We start from the raw sequence: 19,502 nt of genomic DNA, 5'->3' as shown, positions 1-19,502 counted from the left end.
GTTGGTTCAAATCTCTCATGTTTGATCAGCTCTTAGTCGAGACATCCCCAAAACCTATTATGATTATATATGCTTGTGATTCTTTTGAACTTCTGAATTATTATTATTCATAAGTAATGTGATAAATGATATATAATAGGGGTGAAATAGGTTCGGTCAACGATAAATATAAAATACGTCTTGACTAAGAGCAAATAGGGATGACAATTATAACCGTTAAACTCGATAACCGTGGATAACCACCCGAATGGATTGGATTTGGATATGAAAATTCAGGTATATTTTGGGTATGGGAAAAAACCATGAATATTATTCGTTTATTGACACATCCCGGCCCGGGCGGGACCACTTCCCGGGCCCGCTCCACCACCGTAGCACGATATTGTCCGCTTTGGGCCCCGACCACGCCCTCACGGTTTTGTTTTTGGGAACTCACGAGCAACTTCCCAGTGGGTCACCCATCCTGGGAATGCTCTAGCCCCCTTCTCGCTTAACTTCGGAGTTCCGACGGAACCCGAAGCCAGTGAGCTCCCAAAAGGCCTCGTGCTAGGTAGGGATGTGAATATACATATAAGGATCACACCCCTGGGCGATGTGGGATGTCACATTTATGGTTTTGGATATGGTTATAGGAGTCCCCAATCCATATCCGTACTCGAATCCGAACCAAATAATATATAATATAATTATATATAATATTAAAGTATTATATAATATATGTATGTGTGTGTGTGTGTGTATATATTCATTATTCACCGAATCTATTACCTTGAGAATACAAAAATTGCATTGTGCGAGTTGCATTTTATGGCCAAGTTCAATAGTTTTGATATGAATCAAAATCTATGAGAATTTAATGGTATTTATGAGCGATATCAAAGATCAACCAACATTATCAATGTTTAGCTTTAATTTTCATGGTCCACAAGATCCATTCATTAAATCATTTTATACATTAAATATTTAATAACGAAATTAATATTTACTAAATTATCATGCGTCATGTGACATCCCACATCGCCCAGGGGAGTGATCCTTAAATGTATATTCCCATCCCTACCTAGCACGAGGCCTTTTGGGAGCTCACTGGCTTCAGGTTCCATGGGAACTCCGAAGTTAAGCGAGAAGGGGGCCAGAGCAATCCCATGATGGGTGACCCACTGGGAAGTTGCTCGTGAGTTCCCAAAAACAAAACCGTGAGGGAATGGTAAGCCCAAACGGACAATATCGTGCTACGGTGATGGAGCGGGCCCGGGAAGTGGTCCCGCCCGGGTCGGGATGTGACAATTTGGTATCAGAGTCTAACCCTGGCCGTGATGTGCCGACGAGGACGTCGGGCCCCTAAGGGGGGTGGATTGTGACATCCCACATCGCCCAGGGGAGTGATCCTTAAATGTATATTCTCATCCCTACCTAGCACGAGGCCTTTTGAGAGCTCACTGGCTTCGGGTTCCATGGGAACTCCGAAGTTAAGCGAGAAGGGGGCCAGAGCAATCCCATGATGGGTGACCCACTGGGAAGTTGCTCGTGAGTTCCCAAAAACAAAACCGTGACGGAATGGTAAGCCCAAAGCGGACAATATCGTGCTACGGTGGTGGAGCGGGCCCGGGAAGTGGTCCCGCCTGGGTCGGGATGTGACACGTCAATTGGACGAATATATTTTTTGTACTAATGAAGATGGATATAACCGTTAACCAATGAGGAATCCGTTATCCAGTGGGTATAGTTATGGATAATACCCGATGGTTAATTTGCGACTATGGATATGGTTAATTTTCGTGGTTATGGAGATGGATATAGCATTTCCGTCCCCAAACCGATCCGTTGCCATCCCTAAGAGCAAACAACTATTTAACAAATTAAAAAGAGTGGGAGGTAGAAGGGTAATGTTACGAAAATCATCAATTTAAATTATTTTTTGTAGTTATATGACATTGTTGTTGACAATCTGATTAGTAGTATTAGTATTGATTAACGTGTTTATTTCATATTGGTGATACATCACATAGTTTGCAAATATAGTCTTAAAAATTGGTCTACGTAGCATTACTCGGAGGTAAAATGAGGTGACCATCTTTTTAGACTATAATTTGTAGACCACGTGATCTGGTGGTTGATGATTAAATTCCTTCTTTAAATTATTAAAAATAAAATTCAACCATTAACCATCACATCACATAATTTACAAAATATGCTCTGACAGATTACCACCCCTAACATTTATCTTATTTATTTCAGGTTGTTTACAAATTTCCATACTTTTTAGCATTTTGATAGTATTACTACCTTATTTATTTCAGGTTGTTTATAAATTTCCGTACTTTTTAGCATTTTGATAGGGGAACAGATCATCTCTCCCACCAAAGCCCATCAATCAATTAATTCGGGTCCTTGAAATTTGATCCAACCACTACAAATAGGGGGCTTCTTTAAAGTTATAATAATTTTAGTTGTTTGATCAAATTTCAAGGGTCTGGATTAATTGATTGGTGGGCTTTGGTGGGAGAGATCCGTAGGGAATATCTTCCCTTTTGATAGTATTACTAATCATTACTAGTATTATGCGCTTTGTCCAGCTGTTATAATAAACCAATTCAATTGATTCCGAAATCAGGAAGATAAGAATTGGGTGACGTGGAACACGTGTAGTCGTTGGGCTTCACACATAGGCCAACTTGCTTTGATATCATGAAAATTTTGAGTTTCCACCATAAAATCAATTGGCAATATAAGAAGCAGCCCGACCTCTTATAAACCCTTTAGGTTTCTCTTTTCACCAATGTGAAACTCTTTTACCTTCACATTTTCACATTATCAATGCTTAAATAATAATTCAATCAACTTTCATATTTAATTTACAAAATTTTGTTTGCAAATTTAGTCTCGATAGCATTCTCTCTAGATCTATTGTGTTGCGGGTTATATATATTCGATGCCAAAGCGAAATGAGAATCATACAAGCAATTAGCTAAAGATGGTGAGCGTCGAAGTAATCTCCAAGGAGATTGTCAAACCATCTTCTCCAACCCCAAACCACCTTTACCATTACCAGTTCTCCTTTCTCGATCAAATAACTCCTCCGATTTATACCTCTTTGGTCCTTTTCTATGAATTCAATGACAACATCCAACCCGAACCTGCGGCCGCTGTAATATCCATAATATCCAAACACCTAAAGAAGTCCTTATCTGAGGTGTTAACACTTTTCTACCCACTAGCCGGGCGAGTAAAAATCGACAACCATTTAGTACAGTGCAACGACGAGGGTATACCCTACCTTGAAGCTCAAGTAACCAACTGCCGACTTCGTGATTTTCAACAAAATTCAATGCCTGGTGAACTCTGTAAACTCATCCCGTTTGAACTACAAGACCATGACAATAGTGAATTTGCCCTAGGCGTCCAGCTCAATATCTTTGAATGTGGAGGATATGCCATTGGCCTATGCATTTCCCACAAGCTGGCAGATGGGTTATCTATGATCATGTTCGCCAAAACTTGGGCTGCAATAAACCGTGGAGAAAATGAAACCAAAATAGAGCGTCCAGAGTTTGTTTCCGCCGCAGTCTTCCCACCTGCCGATGATGTCAGTGGCTATCGTATGTTCGGTGTTATCCCAAAGAATAATGTAACAAAGAGGTTTGTATTCAATGCCCCTACTATAGAGCATCTCAGAGAAAAATATACAGGCTTAGCTGAAGATGATCGTGTAAAACGTCCATCGCGTGTTGAAGCCTTATCAGCTTTCCTATGGAGGCGATTCGTGGAAGCTAGCAAGGATGATCATTCTATTGATGAGAATATATTTCATGCGGCAGTCCATACTGTGAACCTGCGTCCCAGAACTGATCCACCAATTCCACGCTGTTCATTTGGAAATTTTTATCAAATTTTCCTTACAACTCCCTTCGTCAGTAGTAGCAGCAGCAGCAGCGGAATCGATGATCAAGAATCTTGTCATGACATGGTAAAGAAGGTACGAGAAGAACTAAGCAAGATTGACAAGGATCATGTGAAAAGGCTACAAAAGGGTGGCCACGGGAGTTACATCAACCGATTTATTCAAAGGCTTGCCAAACCAGGAAAGCTGGTTACATTGTCCTACAGTAGTCTGTGCAGTTTTCCTCTCTATGATATTGATTTCGGTTGGGGGAGACCTACATGGGTGGCCGTACCGCCGGCTCCCTTTAAGAACCTAATAGTTTTAGCTGACACCGAAGAGGCTGGCGGAATAGAGGCATACGTTAGCCTGGCAGATGATGATGCCATGACTAAATTCGAAAGTCATGCCTTCATCCAAAGACGGGTGGGCATTGTTGGTATTTGACAGTTTACTAACTCAATACCAAAATATGTGGGTGATAAGTTTACAAACTCTATCACACCTCTTTCACTTTGCACTCTCAAATAAAATTGGACAAAGAAATAGAGAAAGGAGGGAAGCAACAAGCTTTGATAAAACACTTGGACTTTGATATATGAAAAGAGAGTTTACAAACTCTATAGCTTACAAGCTTAAAATGAGAATGAGAAATGGGATTTGGATGGGATGATTTACAATGCTTGAGAACTTAGGTATTTATAGCAAACCAAATGATTAAACTAAGATTATTTATTACCACACAAAACACATTAATTGCACCTAATAATTTTTATTCAACCATACCTAACATTGCCTAACTTTCAATGCCTAACTTTGACATTGATTTTCAACAATGGCAACTTGTTTTGATTTGAATTTCCAACACACCTCCTCAAATCAAAACGCCTTCATTCCTAGCATTTCACGCAGTAGCCTGAATGTTTCAATTGGCAATGGCTTTGTGAAGATGTCTGCCACTTGTTCCTTGGTGTGACAGTAGACAAGTTCAATTGTCTTTTGCTTCACATGGTCCCTTAGAAAATGGAACCTGGTATCAATGTGCTTGCTCCTTCCATGTTGAACAGGATTCTTTGCAAGTTTGATTGCAGACACGTTATCTACGTGAATCACAGTCGATTCCACTTGTGGATGACACACTGACTTCAACAGATTTCTTAGCCAAATTGCCTCACACACGGTTGAGGCTACAGCAACATACTCGGCTTCACATGATGACAAAGCAACAATTGATTGCTTCTTTGAAGTCCATGAGAAAGCTGTTGATCCTAGAAAAAACACATAGCCAGTTGTGCTTTTCCTTTCATCTTGGTCACCTCCCCAATCACTATCTGAATAACCAAATAATTTTGCATCTTCACCAAAATTATAAAATAGACCATAGTTTAGAGTACCTCTTATGTACCTCAAAATTCTCTTGGCCGCCAGCCAATGAGACTCCCTTGGTGTTTCCATGTATCGACTCACGAGTCCAACACCATAAACTATATCAGGTCTTGTGATTGTAAGGTACCTTAGGCTTCCAACGAGGCTTTTGTACACTGTTGAGTTTACAAACTCACCCTCTCCTCCTTTGGATAGCTTCAATCCAGTTGCGACTGGGGTATTGACAGTGTTGCATTTGTCCATATTGAACTTCTTCAATATGTCTCTCATGTACCTTTGTTGAGAGATGTAGATACCATCACTTTCTTGCTTCACTTCTATGCCAAGAAAGTATGACATTAATCCATTGTCAGTCATCTCGAATTCACTGAACATGGATTGCTTGAACTCATGGAACATTGCCTCATTGTTTCCTGTAAACAATAAATCATCTACATAGAGACAAATAATTAAGAACTCCCCCTTTTCACCATTCTTCATGTAAACTGAATGCTCGTATGGACATTTCTGAAATCCATTTTGGTGAAGGTAGTTGTCGATCCTTGAGTTCCAAGCTCGTGGTGCTTGCTTGAGGCCGTACAAAGCCTTCTTCAAACGATACACCTTATCTTCTTCTCCTTGTACTTGGAAGCCTTCCGGTTGTTCCACGTACACTTCTTCCTCAAGTACTCCATTAAGGAAGGCTGACTTGACATCTAGTTGATAAATTTTCCATTTATGATGTGCGGCAAGAGAGATTAGCAATCTTACCGTGTCAAGTCTCGCAACTGGAGCATAGACTTCATCATAGTCCACTCCATACTTCTGTTTGTAGCCCTTTGCTACAAGCCTTGATTTGTATCGATCCACACTCCCATCTGCAGTGCGTTTGATCTTGTAAACCCACTTGACACCAATAGCCTTCTGATTTGGTGGGAGCTTTGTCAGCTCCCAAGTGTCATTCTTCTCGATGGCATGGATCTCTTCTTTCATGGCTTTCTTCCAACAATCTTCTTCCACAGCTTCATAGCCTTCATTGAATGAGAAAGGCTCGTGGTCTGCATACAAGCAGAAAAGGTTGGTTTCTTCTTCTTCTTCTTGTCCATAAATCTCTGTGAGACTCCTTAACCTCACTGGAGTTGAGGAGCTGCTTTCCTCACTAGATGTAGGACCACTCCTTGCAATTCTGTGCACTGGAGTTGTTGTGATTGTTTGAGCAGGCTGTTGCTCAATCGGTGGTACAACTTCTGGTTCTTCAAAATCAGTGGAGACGATCTTCTCTTTACTGACTTCTTTGTTGTTCCACGTCCATGTCTCTTCCTCACTGAAGATGACATCTCTACTAACCACTAGTTTGCCAGTTAGTGGGTTGTAGAGCTTGTATGCCTTGGACTCTTCACTATAGCCCACAAACACACACTTCTCACCTCTATCATCAAGTTTCCTCCTCTTGGCTTCTGGAACTTGAGCATATGCAACACACCCAAAAATTCTTAGGTGTGTAACATTCGGCTTGTATCCACTCCAAGCCTCTTGTGGTGTCATCCTCTTGACACTCTTTGTTGGACATCGATTCAACAAATAAATCGAACAAGCTACAGCTTCTGCCCATAACTCTTTTGGCAAATTCTTCTCCTTAAGCATGGACCTTGTCATGTCAAGGATGGTTCGATTCTTTCTTTCGGCTATCCCATTTTGCTGTGGGGTATAGGCAGCAGTAAGTTGATGCCTAATTCCTTGCTCCTTGCAGTATGCTTGGAAAGCATTGGAGGTGTACTCTCCACCTCTATCTGATCTCACAGCCACAAGCTTGTGGTTACTTTCTACCTCTGTGAGTGCCTTGAACTCCTTGAAAATTTTTAGGGCAGCTGACTTCTCCTTGAGAAAATAGACCCAAGTCTTTCTACTGAAATCATCAATGAAGGTAATAAAATACCTATTACCTCCATAAGACATGGGATCCAATGGACCACATATATCTGTGTGCACCAACTGCAGTGGTGCCTTTGCTCTCCATGTATCACCAACAGGGAATGATAGTCGTGCTTGCTTGCCAAGCACACAACCTTCACATACTTGGCGTGTGGCTTCAATCTGGGGTAGACCACGAACCATTCCTCCACTTGACAGCAACTTTAGGCCATTGAAATTAAGATGGCCAAATCGAAGATGCCATTTCCATGACTCATCTTCCATTACACCGATGTTGCAGCTTCCAATCTTTGTGTTCAAATTCAACGGAAACATCCGGTTCTTTGACATTCGAACACGTGCAATAAGCTTTCTCCTTGCATTCCTGAGAGTGAGAAGCATGTTCTCCATATGTATAATGTACCCTTTCTGGAGCAGTTGACCAATGCTCAGAATGTTGTTCTTCATACCTGGTATGTAGTAGGTATTGGAGATGTATTCTTCTCTTCCATCCTTCTGGATGATCTTGATCTTCCCTTTGCCTTCAACTGGCAACTTTGAGGAGTCACCAAGACTTACAGATCCATAGGCCCCTTCTTTGAGTTCGGCAAAAAACTCCTTCTTTCCACACATGTGATTGCTTGCACCAGAGTCCAAATACCAAACATTTTGTTGGCTACTGGAATCATGGTGTGCTAGTAAGACTGTAAGTTCTTCATCAGTATTTCCACTTGATTCTGCCATGTTGACATGCTCACCATTTTTATGTGAACATTCATTGGCATAATGTCCATATTGCTTACAGTTGTGACACTGGATATGCGCCTTTCCTCGAGTAGATCTCCACTCCTGAGACTGACCTTGATTTTGTGCATAGCCTCGACCTCTTCCTCGGGCTCGTCCTCGGCTACGGTTGGATGAGCTCCCACGACGTGAGTTCCACTGCCCACGACTTTTATTTGGTTTGTCAATATTCAACTTTGACTCCAAAGCTTGCTCTAGCGTTGTGGGGCTTGCATTCTTCTGAATGCGTTGCTCGTGAACTAGGAGGGATCCTAGTAGCTCTTCTGCGCTCATCACCTCCAAATCCTTGGATTCCTCAATGGCAGTCACCACATGCTCAAACTTAGATGTGAGTGACCGGAGTATCTTCTCCACAACTCGTACTTCATCGAGTCTCTCGCCATTTCTCCTCATCTGATTTACTATCACAATGAGCCTTGAGTGATAGTCGGAGATGCTCTCCCCTTCATTCATATGAGCAGTTTCAAAATCTGCTCGAAGTGATTGTAACCTCACTTTCTTGACTCGATCTACTCCTTTGTAGATTGTACTGAGTGTATCCCATACTTGCTTGCTCGTTGTTGCTTCTGCAACCTTCTCGAACGTTGAATCTTCCAAACCCTGGTATAGAAGATACAGCGCCTTTTGGTCCTTCTTTCGTAAGTCCTTGAGAGTGTTCCTTTGATCCGCAGTATATACGGCTTCTTGCTCGGCAGTGGGTACAACATACCCACTACTGACAACTTCCCATAGCTCCTGTGATCCAAACAATGCTTTGAATTGGATGCACCATCTTTCATAATTTTCTTTCTTCAATGTGGGAACTTGGAGTTGCACTAAGTTGGACGCCATAACTGCTGCACCTGCCAGAATGGTATTCTGGCTCTGATACCAATTGTTGGTATTTGACAGTTTACTAACTCAATACCAAAATATGTGGGTGATAAGTTTACAAACTCTATCACACCTCTTTCACTTTGCACTCTCAAATAAAATTGGACAAAGAAATAGAGAAAGGAGGGAAGCAACAAGCTTTGATAAAACACTTGGACTTTGATATATGAAAAGAGAGTTTACAAACTCTATAGCTTACAAGCTTAAAATGAGAATGAGAAATGGGATTTGGATGGGATGATTTACAATGCTTGAGAACTTAGGTATTTATAGCAAACCAAATGATTAAACTAAGATTATTTATTACCACACAAAACACATTAATTGCACCTAATAATTTTTATTCAACCATACCTAACATTGCCTAACTTTCAATGCCTAACTTTGACATTGATTTTCAACAATGGCAACTTGTTTTGATTTGAATTTCCAACAGGCATGAATCAGGATGGTTCTGTAGGATCAAACGTAACAGGCCACCGACCCAAACTCTAATGAAGCTGAAGATTTTAACACCGGAATTGGAAGGTGTTTGATTTCAGGGGCTCGTTATCACTAGTACAACTACTACGATCTGTTGCAGCTAAACATGAAACTCAGGTCAGGTTCGGTTTTATTCGGTATACACCGAAAGCTTTTGAAAAAATAAAAGCCTTTGTAATCGTAAGTTGTAGAGGATTGTAGCTCAAGTCGTCAATGGAACACTTACACATGCATCAGCGTATCGTGTTCGACAACAATAATCTGTCGCAGCTCCCTTCTGCTTCATGATCCTGGTGGTTGTGGGATTCTTTTCCTTTTTTGTTATTATTATTTTTTTTTTTTTGGGTCCAATTCTCCTTTTTGTTATGTACGTTCAGTTTGTATTTGTTGTATTACAAATTTACAATTTCCTTTAATTAATTAGTTTTCCGGTTATATTTGTTTTCTCGTGTATATTGACACTTCTTGTGCGGGAAAGTTAAGTTTAATTAATTTTGTATTTGTTTCTGTACCGCTTGCCTTCAGCTTTAGGAAAGGTTTATATGAACTGTATGTTTCTTGTTTCATTCATTAGTTCTCTTTTTTTTTTTTTTTATTTTTTTTTTTTATCTTAATTAATGTGGTGATCCCAATTCTCCTTTTTGTTATGTACGTTCAGTTTGTATTTGTTGTATTACAAATTTACAATTTCCTTTAATTAATTAGTTTCCCGGTTATATTTGTTTTCTCGTGTATATTGACACTTCTTGTGCGGGAAAGTTAAGTTTAATTAATTTTGTATTTGTTTCTGTACCGCTTGCCTTCAGCTTTAGGAAAGGTTTATATGAACTGTATGTTTCTTGTTTCATTCATTAGTTCTCTTTTTTTTTTTTTTTTTTTTATCTTAATTAATGTGTGATCACCATTAGGATTGCTAACCGATTATACATCCTGCCATTTATTCTCTTTAGTTATTGAAGTTTTCTTGCATGTCTTGGATTCTTCATCGGTAATCTAATTAAGCTGAACATCATATCAACTAGGTTGAAAATTGGGTACTTGATCAAAACCACACATCACATGACTGATCATATAAATGTAAAACCAACTTTGGAAACAAATTAGCAGTTGAATCTAGCTATAATTCGTCTTTACGTTCTCTTGCATTTTCAAGTAACTTTAGTTTTCATCTCAAAAACCAAATTTAATTTGTTATTTTCATTGTTTAGGTAGGGTTTACATAAGGTTAGTAATTTGTAGAGGTTTAATCAGCACCATTAGTCAGGAACAAATTCAAGAATTCATTGTTAGGCGGGCTAAATTAACCTTACGAAATATTTTTAACAGTACGAGTGAATTTTACAGACCATGTTGCCCTCTTCTATGTTTCGTCCTTGCCATTAGCTGCCATGGTGGGTGGTCGTTGATCTGGTGAGTTTTGTTAGACAGACGGGTTTATCTGTGATTTTATTTTAGGCTAAACCGGATTAATAGTCCTTGTGGTGATAAGATGTTCGAAAGATAGTTTTTATTGTGATAAAAAAAAATTAGTATTTAAATCCTTGTGGTGAAAACCGCTAACGAACTTAACCCAAAAATGGTATTTCCGTTTAATCACCGTTAACTACAAGGATAAATACGGATTTTTGTCCAACCCAAACTTTCTGCTGTTCACTTCACACTCCCTTTTCATCGATCTTCTCTCTCGAGGGCCATGTAAATATTTGTGCGCGCTATACAGCACACACTCCACACTCCATCCATCGACCGATGGTGAAATCTAGAAACACAAACATCCATCTGATTCTGATAATTTGAACTATACTTGTCAAGTTCTTTAGCCATTTCTCTCCGTAGAACCACAAACCCTTGTACCCTCCACCACCAGTTCCATGAACAACCCCTAAGCCTCCCTACCACCAGAAGCCGCCCATATACTATCCATTTCTAGTCAAACGTCACACAGTACCTATGTGCAGATCTCATACTCGCAAGTGTGATTAATTTTACGAATGCAGATTGAATTTAATAAATTGGATTGACTTGGGTACTGAAATCAATCAGATGGAGCAGGAGAAGGTGCGAGCACATTTGAAAGAATGGAATTTGAAATTTTTGGATTTTGGATTGTCAATCCGTGATAAATTTGAATAGTGAATTTGATGAATGGTTTGTGTTGTTGTGAAACTGGGGGACGATGAAGATGAAGGATGGAGAAAAAAAGAAGAGAAGGATTCAATCTCAGGAAATCGGATCACGAACACGAAGACAGAAAGACGAAGACAAACCCGTTCAATTTATGAGAGAGACGAGAAGCAGTAGAAGAAGGTAAACAGATAAAAAGTATGACTGGACATTTTTATCCTTGCATCTAACAATGGTTTGACGGAAGTTTTATTTTGGATTGAATTTGCTAACAATTTTTACCACGAGGGTTTAACTTTTTATTTTTTAACACATGAACAATTTTTCGAATACCCTATTACTATGAGGATCACTAATCCGATTTAGCCTTTATTTTAGGTTATATATACAAAACTGTAATTCTATATATTTGAGGGGGCAAAGCAGGAAGCTTGTGTGATAAAAAATTGGTATTTGGTGTAGAAAGGTGATAATGAATTCAAATAATTTTTTTCTCATAATTTTTGTGAAAATTGTAATTCAAAATGTACACGCATAGGAATAGGATGCGTTGAAAAATATGAAAGAGAGAAGTTAGAGATACGGAATAATTTAAATTTATGATTTTTGCATTTCAAATTGCATCTCCTCATGAGAGATGCTTTTATCAACAATAATCCTATTTGGGAGACGTAATCACTGTTAAAGAACTTCAAAATGAGACACAAGTTAGAGATTCACAATGCTAAGTGATAAAATTTAAGTTCCAAAGAGTTAAGTAAGACTCAAATTGAGTTTTGCATTTGAGAGAATGACACATTTGGTTGCATTAAAAAGTCACATAAAAAATCTTAGTAAACTTTTTTCTCCTCGTGAGAGTCTTTCTCTTCGTTTCGTGAGAGTCTTTCTCACTACTTGTGTGAACTTTCAAATTCCGTCAAGTAGTTTAGCCGCCGACCCTCGCTTTGACAAGGGTCGATGACAGTCCCTTTTCTTTCTCATTTTCCTTTCCTTCCGTCTTTTGTCCGCCTGCTTTTCCCCATATTTTTCAACCCAATTTTCATTGTTCCCCAAACCTCCTTGCCTTTGATTTAACCGCCCCTAGCCCCAGACCGGAAAGCCCCATTTCTCATCCCTCCATTCCACAACTGTCCCAATTTGCAACCACCTATTTCCGTGCTTCACTTGTATTTGGACTTCTTTTTGTATAAATTTGTTGCGTTGGTAATAAATTTTACCTTTGACAATAAAAATAAATAAATAAATAAGTAAAGTCACATTAGTTCTTCGGACATTGGTTCTTATTAGACAATTACCCTGAATTTTTTTCTTTGATTGCATTGTAGCAAACATTTATCAAACATTTGAATGAAATGGAATTACACGCAACTGGAAAGAAAATTGTAAAAGTTATGGAGGGGCAATAATTGTAGTTTTGTAAAATATGTGAGGGTATACTTGTCATTGAAAATTTTATTAACTAGTGCTGATTACTATGCTTTGAAACAAAAAACATTTTTTTTAGTACGGTAAATCTTGTTTTTGCTTTTTTATACATTTTTTTACTATCATTGACAACATCTTTTTAAAAAAAGAACTTTTTTTTGTTTTACCAAACATAATTGATGTTTCAGATTTTTTAATAAGTTGCTTTTTTTAAAAGCCCCATGATTCCAAACCAGCCTTATAATAAAGGAATTGTTGGAAACCAAATTTTTTAATCAAATTTGCAAACCAAACAATGTGCCATCAATATAAAATAAGCACGTTAATCAATATTTAAGTAATAATCCAATTATCAATCGCCATGTCATTTGGTTTACCAATTTGGTTTAAAAATTTGATCTCCCTAGTATTACCTTATATAGTTAGCCATTTAGCTAGCACTTTGAAGTTTGATTTTTCTATATTTTTGTAAAACTAATATAAAAGGTTTCATTTGGCTAGGTTGTTGAAGATGCTCTAATAATTGTTAGAAACCTACGTCAGGGCTCCAAGCTGCTACCATAGCAACACACTACGTAATGGAGTAAAATTCTCTCCCGTCATATTCCCCTGCTCTTCCTTCCCTTATCCTCACACTTTCTAGTTTGTCTTTCTTTCTTTATAATATAAGATGTTGACATGATTTAATCGTAACAGTTCAAATATGAGGAGAAAGAAATGAAGGAAAAAATAAATAAATAAGAGAGAATCCTACTCCTATAAACCTCATTTTATTAGTTTAACAGCCAGGACCCCTATCTTGGAATCATACAAGTCAACTGGACAGTTAACATGACTCTGTCATGTAAAACCAATATGTTACTCTATGAAATTATTCTTTAATTTACTAATATAATTGTAATGACAATTTCATAAAGTCATATATATTCTCCATCAATTATGGCCCATCCATTAGATTAAAACTTACAGAAACAGTTAAGATGGGTGAAATTGCATTACAACATCTTTATATATAAAACCAAGGGCTCAATGAACAGTGTTTTTTTAGTGTCATAAGCTGCACCAAAAATAATTGGACAAAAATGCCCCCTCAAACAAAAAACTTTAAAAGCAACTCAAAATAATGCATCAAATGTGGCAAAGGTATTTTCGTCATTTTAATAGTGTTTTTTAATAATTAAGTTTTTTTGTACAATTTGTTTTTTTTTAATAATTAGTACCTCACAATAGGCAAGCAATAATGCGATTCAATCAGTTGTTGATTGAATATTATTTTCTCTATTTTTAAACATGTTCAAAACATCTTAAGAGGCGTGTAATGCCTGTTATAAAAAATGGTATTTCGCACTCAGGTAATAATGTGATTAAATTAGTTGTTAAATAATTGTTTTTTTTTTTTTTTAACAAACAATATTACCTACCCTAAGGGGGAGGGGGGTGGGTTTAGCCTCACAATGGGCTAGCAATAATGTGATTCAATAAGTTATTTATTAAATATTATCTTCTTTATTCTTAATATAAATTCAACAAAGACCTATTTTATTATGTGGATTCAGCTACTTTAATTGGTTTATAAGAGGTTTCTTCTAGCATGATCTAAGATTATTAATTTACTTCAAATATTTGACTTTCCTTTTGTCAATTTACGCATATAAATACATTTAAAATGTGTAAGTCATGCGTAGCACGTTGTGATTCAAAAGGAGTAGAGGGATATTGTGGTACAAGGTTTGTGCTAAACCATAAACTGTTGCAACGGTTTGTAACTCAACTGATTAAGATCATTCTTACTGAGGTCTGAAATTCGAATCTCCTCTCCCTCGTGATATCCCTTTTATTAAAATAAAGGATGAACTGTGAATTTAGTTCTTGAATTGTCACCTAAGTGAAAATTAGGTCTCTAAACTATTTTTTTTCAGAAAAATCAGTCATCTTGAATTATAAAAATTTGCCAATTACATCCCTAATATTATATTCGAAGCTACTATATTCAATTTTCCGTCAATTTAAGTCACGTTACTTGCATGTGATACACATTGGAGGGTAGATTGAAAATTTTTCATAAAGAAATATTGTATGAAGTTAACTTTTGAGGGTAAATTAGACGTTAGATTCGCAACCTATATAAAATGTTAAGGGCTTACAGGCAAGAAAAAGAACGGTATTACACTCTAAAGTGTGTCAAGTGACTTAAGTTGACGAAAAATTGGATAAAATAACTTTGAATGTAATAGTAGGTATGAAATTAGCAAATTTTAATGAATTTTTAGGGACCTAATTTCACTGAGGTGATAGTTCGCGGACTAAATCGGCACTTCATCCTAAAATAAATAAATAAATTACCATTAGCATTATGTATGATCTGGTGGTATCCCATGAATCGCAAGTTTTTCGTATTAAACTATTGTTGGTTTGACTTTCCCATATGTGATTGGGTATATTGCCGTTTGACCCCCTGAACTATTTGAAATAAGCCAATTAACCTTTTGTCAATAAGTTTTGTCCACTATTCTGTCAAATTCAAGGGCAAATTAGTCTTTTTATTATCACTTCTTACATGTCAATTATAACTACCAATAAAATTATGACATGTGGACACATAATAATGTGTATGACAATGTGAAATGGTCAATTATGTAAACGTGTGGTTTCTTTATGTTTCTTAGTATGCTATAAGTTTTTAAATTATTTCATGTCCACGTGTCAATATTTTATTGGTGGTTATAATAGACAAGTAAGATTTGATTATGAAAAAACTAATTTGCCCTTGAATTTGACGGAATAGTGGACGAAATCTAACGGCAATGGGTTAATTGGTTGATTTTAAATAGTTCATGGGGTTAATTTACCAAAAAAATAGTTCATGGGGTCAATTTCAACTAGGGTAATAGTTTAGGAGATCAAACCGCAATTTACCCTATGTGATCAACCTATTATTCGAGACAACCCCAAAACCTATTATGATTGTATGTTTATGCTTTTCATAACTGTATTATTTTTAAGCTAGGAAATTAAACCCCAATTGGTATAATTTGATCAAATTTGAGTTAATTTGTCCCATTTTATATTTGATTTGTTTTGTTTGACAGAGGTTTCATATAGGAGTAGGCATCGGGTTGGTCGAGTTGGACTTCAACCTGAGCATGTTGGATTGTCAATGGATTAAAGTCCAACTCTCACTTACAAGTGATCACTACATATTACTAACACATAAATTTGACTATTCAAATCAAGAAATAATCAATAAACAAGCACGTTTAAAAGTTACTAAATCCTTTGTGTATATTTATCTAATATATATGTATGCTTAAGAATTAATGTTTTCGGGTGGGTCGGTTTCAATCAGGTTAATAATAATTCAACCCAACCTAACCTACTTATTGAACAAGTGGTAGGGTTTTATCCATTGATAGATTGTTAATATTTAGAACCCAACCCAACCCAACCTTTATCGGGTAGGTTGGTTGGTAGACCCACTAAACTACCCAAACCTAGTTTCATATGTTGATGTGCCTCTCTTGATAATTCATCCAGTTTCGACGAATCACATACTATGTATGCAATTTGGTGGGATCCATAGTGTGCATCACATGTGTTCTAGCAAGTTAGGGTTTCTTCATTTTAATCCTTGATAAAGATTGAAATTCAATTAAAACCTTATGTTAGATTATATATTCATTATAGTCCCTTGACTAAATTTCCACGTCATCATAAATATTAAAACTCATATTTTTTTTGTTTTTAAATATTTAATGCGTTTTTTTGGTTCCTATAATGCCCCTATTAAATATATGATTTTAATTTGCTCCATATTTTTTGGCATTGATTATTGTTTGACTTTCTAAAACGACAAGCACAGTCCAAAAAAATATTAGTGATACGTTACAAGAATTAAAAAATACCTAATTCAAATTATTCATTATCACCATCCAAAGCATAGAGGAAATGAAAATAGCCAAATCATATATTATACATAATCGAATGCACTTAAACCATGTCCTAATGTGCTTAAATCATAGTACCTAGTCAAATGCACATAAATCATAGTACCAAGTCAAATGCACCGAAACCATGGTACCTACCACAATGCACCTAAATCACAATATCTAGTCAAATGCACCTAAGTATGTAATCATAGTACCTAAATGCATGCACCTAAATCATAGTACCTATACAAATGCACCTAAGTCATAGTATCTAGTCAAATGCGCCTAAATATTCGTACCTTAGGTCCCATGATTAAAAAAAAAAAAAAAAAAAAATTGATGCTATTACAAGATACTACACACATAGCCCTCTTAATTTTAGAAAATGAATTACTAATTTATCGAATATGAACTAAAATCAGTTTGAAATTTGAATAAGAATAAAAAAAAAATTACTACAAAATATCTTATTCATCCTAAAAATAAGATATAATAAATGACGTCCTATATGATTGTTAATCAAACAAAAAAAAAAAAAAAAAAAAAAAAAGGTCTTCATCACAAACATTGACAAAAAGGTATAATTGGAAGAATAAAAAAGAAATAAATGACAACTAATGTTGAATGACGTCGGCCAGGAACTTAATTCAATTGTTAATCTAGCATACGGTATTTGTCTAAACTAAATCTTTTTCAAGGATTAATATGTAGTGGGGTTTCTCTATTTTAATCCTTGATAAAGATTGAAAATATTAAGATTCATATTTTTTTGTTTTTAAATATTTAATGCGTTTTTTTGTTCCTATAATGCCCTTGTTAAATATTTGATTTTAATTTGCTCCATATTTTTTGGCATTGATTATTATTTGACTTTCTAAAACGATAAGCACAGTCCAAAAAAATATTAGTGATACGTTACAAGAATTAACAAATACATAATTCAAATTATTCATTATCACCTTTGGAGATGGTCTACATCAGGCAGGTTGGGATTTTTTTTTTTCTTTCTTTGTCTAGAATTCGCAACACGGGTGCCTGACTTCAGAAATTAGTTAGTCATTATAAATTTATATTGAAGTTGTTATTCATAAGATTAATTTAATTACAATATTCTAATTAAAAATAGAGAAAAATAGCAATTATACTATTACCACGAATAATTAGAAACTAAAGAGAATGGTGGACCTTAAAAGATTCGTTAGACTTTGACAAACAAAAAAAAAAAGAAAAAAAAAGATACGTTAGACAATTAGTAGAGAAAATTATACAATAAATATATAAGAGCATCTCCAATAATACTAGCTAAATTTTTATTATTGTAGCTAACCAAATGACTCAATTTGGTTAGTCACCACATCGAGAAATATTAGTTATTTTAGCTTAAGTTAAAATATTTTAACTTTTTTTTTTTTTGCTGAATTTAAAACCCAAACCCTTTCTCGTCTCTTGAAGCCCATAAACAATATAATTTTATAGTTTTCAACGTTCAACAAAAATTGAATTTTTCTCTCCTTCTAGCTAAAGTTAGATAGCTATTGTTCGTACAGAGTTAATATAGATAGTCGGTTAGGTAGCATGTTGAATTTTAATTTTTCTATATTTTATGTGAAAGTAGTAGAAAAAGTCTTATTTAGCTAGGCTATTGGATATGCTTTAACTTTTGTTGGAAACGTCATGGCTCCGAGCTGCTACCATGTTAACAAACTACAGAATGGACCTCGTTTTATCAAAATTTGTAGAATTATGTGTTTTATTAATTTAAATATCGATGTAGAAGGGGTTGATTTATACACAAAGTTATAAGCTATTTCAAGTAAACAGAAGCTATAATCAAGCTAATTTACTCTAGCCCAAGAGTTGACGAATCCCCAAATATTGGAATTACTCACAAACAGATCGTGGGTTTTTGTTTCCTTTAACAGCCAGGATCATACAAGTCAACTGGACAGTTAAGATGACTCTGTCATCCCAAAATAATATGTTACTCTATGAAATTATTATTTAGTTTAGTAACTTATAATTGTAATGACGACTTCATAAAATCATATTCTCCATCAAATATGGCCCGTCCATAGATTAAAACTTATAGCTACGGTTAAGATGGCTGAAAATGCATCACAACATGTTATATTACGGGAAAAAGGTGATATTGAGGGTAGAAAGCCGTAAATGGTTGCAGCTGTGAAATAAAGTAACAGAGTGTTTGGTAAACTTCTTTTGTAAAAGTACTTTTGGAAAAAAAAAAAAAAAAAAAAAAAAAAAAAAAATAGTAGTATTATAGTGTTTGGTAAACTTTTATGTAAAACAGACGTGAAAAAAAGCCAGTTTTTCAAAGCTGGGTTTTGCAGCTTCTTGTTTTTGGCTTTTTTTCACAGCTAAAACTAAATGTTTACCAAACACAAAAACAGCTCCCAGCTTTTTTTTATACCAGCTTTTTTCAAAATCACCTCAGTACCAAACCAGGCCTAAGAGTGTTCTATACAAAGGTTTGAAATTCAATTTTTCTCTACCTCAATATTCCTTCTAATAAAACAAATAAAAAAATTGTCATTAGCACTATGTTATGTCATATCTCGATTTCGAGATATGCCCAAAATCGATACACCACAATATAACAATAGCGTGCAGTAATATATAAAACATCTTACTAAATTCAATACTTCAATAAAACACATACAAGATGGGTCTCTCCCACATAAGTATGCAAAGTA

General features: G+C 36.0%; 1 protein-coding gene across 1 annotated transcript; it reads left to right on the top strand.

Moving 5' to 3' along the window:
- The first annotated feature begins 2,852 nt into the window (after positions 1-2,852).
- On the top strand, positions 2,853-9,879 carry LOC148693760 (stemmadenine O-acetyltransferase-like). Its single transcript, XM_088677266.1, has 2 exons — positions 2,853-4,310; positions 9,270-9,879. The coding sequence occupies exons 1-2, from the start codon at positions 2,975-2,977 to the stop codon at positions 9,326-9,328; spliced, it is 1,395 nt and encodes a 464-aa protein (XP_088533392.1). The 5' UTR covers positions 2,853-2,974; the 3' UTR covers positions 9,329-9,879.
- Positions 9,880-19,502: the final 9,623 nt, after the last annotated feature.

This window comes from Pyrus communis, chromosome 10, assembly GCF_041283825.1.
Source record: "Pyrus communis isolate YQ-2024b chromosome 10, ASM4128382v1, whole genome shotgun sequence".
Taxonomy (NCBI): domain Eukaryota; kingdom Viridiplantae; phylum Streptophyta; class Magnoliopsida; order Rosales; family Rosaceae; genus Pyrus; species Pyrus communis.
This window is presented reverse-complemented; position numbering and strand designations above follow the sequence as displayed.

Excerpts from the sequence above, each read along its gene's own strand:
- LOC148693760 (XM_088677266.1), top strand. The coding sequence starts at position 2,975 with ATGGTGAGCGTCGAAGTAATCTCCAAGGAGATTGTCAAACCATCTTCT. Across the intron at positions 4,311-9,269 it reads CTTCATCCAAAGACGGGTGG|GCATGAATCAGGATGGTTCT; the intron begins GCATTGTTGGTA and ends AATTTCCAACAG.